Source organism: Helianthus annuus, chromosome 11, assembly GCF_002127325.2.
Source record: "Helianthus annuus cultivar XRQ/B chromosome 11, HanXRQr2.0-SUNRISE, whole genome shotgun sequence".
NCBI lineage: Eukaryota > Viridiplantae > Streptophyta > Magnoliopsida > Asterales > Asteraceae > Helianthus > Helianthus annuus.
Genome location: NC_035443.2, coordinates 129927578 through 129933183, shown reverse-complemented (window position 1 = coordinate 129933183; position 5606 = coordinate 129927578). Strand labels below are relative to the sequence as shown.

At 35.9% G+C, this 5606-nt stretch overlaps 1 protein-coding gene across 1 annotated transcript; it reads left to right on the top strand.

Annotated features, from left to right (window-relative positions):
- The first annotated feature begins 285 nt into the window (after nucleotides 1–285).
- On the top strand, nucleotides 286–760 carry LOC110921471 (histone H4). The gene has a single exon (XM_022165796.2). The coding sequence runs from the start codon at nucleotides 349–351 to the stop codon at nucleotides 658–660; it is 312 nt and encodes a 103-aa protein (XP_022021488.1). The 5' UTR covers nucleotides 286–348; the 3' UTR covers nucleotides 661–760.
- Nucleotides 761–5606: the final 4846 nt, after the last annotated feature.

Here is a 5606-nt window from a genome sequence, read left to right as displayed (position 1 = left end):
ACACAACTTTTTTTTATTCTTTTAGAATCAGTTCAAAACAAAATGTTTGCACTTTTTACTAAAACAACATAAATCATCTATTTCAAGAAAAAAAAAAAAGCGAAACAAAAAGAAAATGCTCATAAAATCCACGTCATCAATCCATACTCACAAACAAATCTGCACCCAATAATCAATCAACGGCTCAAAATCACCAACACAACTTTCACACGGATCACACACATTCACCCCCCAAAATTCAAAAATCTCCCTCCAAAAAATCCACCTTTAAAACATACCCAAATCAACAATCTTCACCACACTCAAAACCAAAACCAAATCTTCCAATACACACTTATTTTCCAAAACATGTCTGGTCGGGGAAAGGGCGGAAAGGGTCTCGGAAAGGGTGGAGCTAAACGACACCGAAAAGTCCTCCGCGACAACATTCAGGGAATAACAAAGCCGGCTATTCGAAGGTTGGCGAGAAGAGGTGGAGTCAAGAGAATTAGCGGGTTGATTTATGAGGAAACGCGTGGTGTTTTGAAGATATTTTTGGAGAATGTGATTCGTGATGCGGTTACTTACACCGAGCATGCTCGTAGGAAAACGGTTACTGCTATGGATGTTGTGTATGCTCTTAAGAGGCAGGGGCGAACTTTGTATGGCTTTGGTGGCTAATTTTTTTTTTTTTTTTTTGATTAGTTTGTTAAATGGATTGTAAGGTTTTACGTGTTTGAATGAAATGTTTGATTATGGTAAACTGGGTTTTATTGTTGTTTTGGGATGACTATTATTTTTTTGTTAGATTAATGCTAATTATAATTTCTTTTTAATTGTTTAATCGATTACTTGAAACATTCATACTAATGTGAATACCCGTAGCCGAATAGTACAATCAACTGATGTGCATTGGTTAGTTATCAATATATTTGTTTTAAGTTGCTAAAACCGGCAAGGAACTTAATTAATAGAGCTAATGTGAGTTTAGTTTGTTTGGTATAGATATATGTCTTTTGAATGGGAGGCTTTAGGGCATGTTTGGGTAAGCTTATTGAAACAACTTATTGATTTATTGGCTTCTTGGAAAAGTCAGGATTTTGTGACTTATTGACTTAATGGCTTTTCCCCCTTACATACACCCTTTTTGCCAAACATCATTTTAGAGCTTATGACTTTTCAAAAAGCCAATAAGTCAATAAGTTGTTTCAAAAAGCTTACCCAAACATGCCCTTAGTTTTAACTCAGGCAAAAGGGTCATTTAACTAATTGTGACAATCCCCTCACTTGTGGCGTAGTGGTAGGAGACTTGAGTTTTCTAATAGAGACTCAAGTTCAATTTTTACTTGTATCATATTACGGTGGATATTGGGCAATGATGGTTAAACCCATCAAGGGGGGTTCGATACTGAGCTGCACCCTGGTTTTCATCCGACTGTTACTCCAGCGAGGCATCTCGTGTGGAGGCAGTACAATTTTCGAGGGAACGGCGTAACCAAGTCCGACCAACCCAACGCGTGCTTGGTTAAGACAACGTAGTCTCGGCATATCTTGACTAGGGTCGCCGTTTAGACGGTGTGAAAATGGGTCACTCAAAAAGAAAGTCACCATTAAAAAGAAAAAAAACTAATCTTGACAAAGTATTGAAATTGTTATACTTTTCAAGTGTTAATCGTTATGGGTAAATTCTGTTTTTTTAAAATTATTGATCACAAAAAGGAACTTAACTCAACTGTGTTTTATAAAAATGTTTAAAATGTAAGAGCATTCACATCCAATCCATCAAATTATACATACATTCCACTAAAAAACAACTCCTATATCAATATATTTCCACTAAAAACAAATACTTTTTCTCTCTCCTTTCAATTAAATAATATTATCATTACATTTTTTTCTAACTTCCACTCACAACCACTTTCAAAATATATTAAAAAATTATAACGGGTGAACAGTGTCCCCCCAAATATACAGATGAACAGTAACATTTTCTCTCTCCTCTACTCACAACCACTTTTTATACCCTTTATAATATAAAAATCCCTCCTCACATAATTTGATGGTTAGGATGTGAATGCTCTAACAGGTGATTAAAATTTTGAGGTGGTTGACTTAGTGGCTTAGAGCATTCACATCCAGCCCCCTAAAATTATACATACATTCCACTAAAAAACAACTTCTATATCAATATATTTCCACTAAAAACAAAAATACTTTTTCTCTCTCCTTTTTAATTAAATAATATTTTTATACCTTTATCATTACATTTTTTTCTCTCCTTCACTCACAACCACTTTCAATATATATTAAAAAATTATAGTGGGTGAACAGTGTCCCCCCAAATATACAGATAAACAGTAACATTTTCTCTCTCCTCCACTCACAACCATTTTTTATACTCTTTATGTTTTAAAAACCACACATTCACAATTTAGTTCTTTGGATGCGAATGCTCTTACTAACCATTTTGTATTAGCAAAACTTTTGAGTGTTGAATAAATGAAGTTTACCGTTAAAAAAAAAAAAAAAAAAAAAAAAAAAAAAAAAAAAAAAAAAAAAAAAACCCTCAAGTGTGTTTAGACATTAATAATCTAGTGCGTTGCTCTCAACAAACAAGCTGAATCGTCTACGGGGATTTAAGGTTTTGTTTTCATTTGGACTTCAAATTCTTTGTGGTAATGGCTAAGCCGTTAAGGTTTCACCTTTTCAAGGTCTTCGATTCGATTTTTTCCCTTATTAAATACACAAAATCTATTACTTTGAGAATTTCTTAAATAAAAAAATATATCTCAAGAAACCCTCTATATATGTTTCGAACGGTCACATGACACAATTTTATGATCTCAACATTATTTTCTCATTTTTATTAACCTATGATATCCACTACCCACAACTCTTTGCTTTTGAAATTTCATGGTCATTTTTTCCCCTGCAATCAAATAATCGTGCCCTTATTTTACCTAGTGGTGAAAATGAATCGAGCAGAGCCCAAGCTCAAATTCGGCTTGTTGGTAGTTAAGCTCGAGCTCGACTCGTACCCACCCTCCAAATCCGCTGGCTATCAAGAGCCCCTGCAATATCGAGTACGGGGACGAAGGTGGAAATTTTATTATTATTATTATTAGAGTAAATTACGTTTTTGGCCCCTGTGGTTATATCAGTTTTACTATATTGGCCCAAAATAAGAATTTTTAACAGATTTGCCCCCATGGTCCCTATAACTAACCGTTTTGGCCCCTAAATCTAACCAAACCCTAACTTAGGTTAATTATTAGGCACATGACTTGCACATGATGGGTAATATGGTAATTTCAGCCCCCCTTTACTTTTACTAATTTATAAAATATAAAAGAAACAATAATTATCATACATACAGAACACACACTCTCTCTCTCATCTTTCTCTTTGCTATCTCTCTCTCCTACCACCACACCACCACCACCGCAAAACACAACCTGCAACAATACACCTCCGACTAACACCACTTCAGCCACACCTCTGCCACACCTCAGCCACCACCACATCAGTCCCCCGTCGGTGACCATCACCTCCACCTCCACAACTGCCACACCAATAATGTTTGATCAAAACCCAATAATCATATCCATCCAGATTAAAAAACAAACCGACAAACAAAATCAAATCCAAATTAACGAAAGAATCAAATCAAATCCAAACAAACCCACAAACAAAATCAAACATACACAGGCCTATTTGTGTTATACCTGGATAAATGATCTGAAACAAAATCAAACCCAATAACCATATCCTTTCCACTGTGAGAACCTCCCACCGACACCTGACCACCGCGCCACCTGACCACCGCCGCTGCCACCGCTTTCCCTTATTCCCGTCGCTCTCTCTCTCTCCTCGTGGCTCAGATTATAAATCGGTTTCGAACGAGAACGAGATTGGGGGTTCATGTGTGTACTCTTCTTGATAATATTGTGAATCCAAGATTGGGGGTTCATGGCGGAGAGTTTATGAGGGAGAGACATGTTGTAGTGTTTGGCAGGGGGTCGGTGTCGGAGGTATGGAGTTGACGGTGGTGAGAGAGAGGGGTGTTTATGAGAGATAGAGATGGTGGTGATGATACGGTGGAGGAGGTGGTGGTGGTAGGTACGGTGGTGGTGGTGATGATACGGTGATGGTGGTGATGATACGGTAGTAGAGAGAGAGAGAGCAGAGAGAAAGATGAGAGAGGGAGTGTGTGTGTTCTGTATGTATGTGTGTGCTCTATATGTATGGTACGGTTGATTGATGGTATGGTGATGATGGTATGGTGAAAGGTCTGGTCTGAAATTAGGGTTTTGAAAGAAGATGGAATCACAGAGAAGATGGAATCAGGAAGAAGATGAAGTGGGCTAGGGTTTTATTTATAAACTCATTAAAGGGGAGGTGAAATTACCATATTACCCATCATGTGCAAGTCATGTGCCTAATAATTAACCAGAGTTAGGGTTTGGTTAGATTTAGGGGCCAAAACGGTTAGTTATAGGGACCACGGGGGCAGATCTGTTAAAAATTCTTATTTTGGGCTAATATAGTAAAATTGATATAACCACAGGGGCCAAAAACGTAATTTACTCTTATTATTATTATTATTGCTATTATTGTTATTACTAGCGGTAAGACCCGTGTGCAAACACGGGTGGTTTTTTAGAAAACTATGCATAATGCATATAAATGATGAATATGATTATATTTATAGACTTATAAATAGATAAGTCAATCGGTAAATACTTAAAGTTTAAAGTATAAAAAAATACAAAAATATACAATTTATTAATCTTTTGTGAACGAAATAACATTTGCATTCAAGCATGTTCTTTCTCCAAAAAACAATGTTTTAACTCAACAGTCGTTTCAATCCCATGCAACCTCCACAAAACACTATTTTAACCTAATAGTGGTTTTAAACCACCGTTTTAACCAAACAGCGGTTTCAACCACTGTTTATACCACAAAACTCTGCTTTAACCCAACAGTGGTTTCAAACATCTGTTTTCATCCATCTGTTAGTTAACAGATTTATCAACCACTGTTTTATTTTCAAACATATGTTCACAACAACAGAGCTTTCATCATTTAAACAGACATTTGCCAATATTACAAGTTTTTAAACTCTTAAACCTAAATATTTATTTAATTAATTTAAATAACAAACGTGGTTAATAATTTTATCACAACTAATTATATAAAATATGAAAGTGTCAAACAGAGGTAACTATATAATAAACAAAGTCGAAACTCCAAACACCATTCAGTAAAATACAACATAATAATTTCTAATCAATGGGCGAAACAATAGTCTCGATAAATAAAGCTCCTTTCGGACCATTGTAGCTGTCAACATATTGGAGGTATTTCAAAACTTCATTGCTCAGATCAACTTCAACCATACCCCCCAAATGTTTGTTATCAACGACTTGTTGCTTTCAATTATATTAGTCCTTCGGCGCCTATCTACATAATCAACTACACGAGGATTATTGAATGCAAACACCTTGATCCAGCCTTCTTCTTCATATCTGAGCAAATCAACAGTTAGCTCAACAGACTTTCCAATAACAATCAAATGCAGCCTCTTTGCGATGGTCAAAAAATGCCCTTGGCAAGGATTGACT

What these genes read in the sequence shown, in the direction of transcription:
- LOC110921471 (XM_022165796.2), top strand. Translation starts at nt 349, where the DNA reads ATGTCTGGTCGGGGAAAGGGCGGAAAGGGTCTCGGAAAGGGTGGAGCT.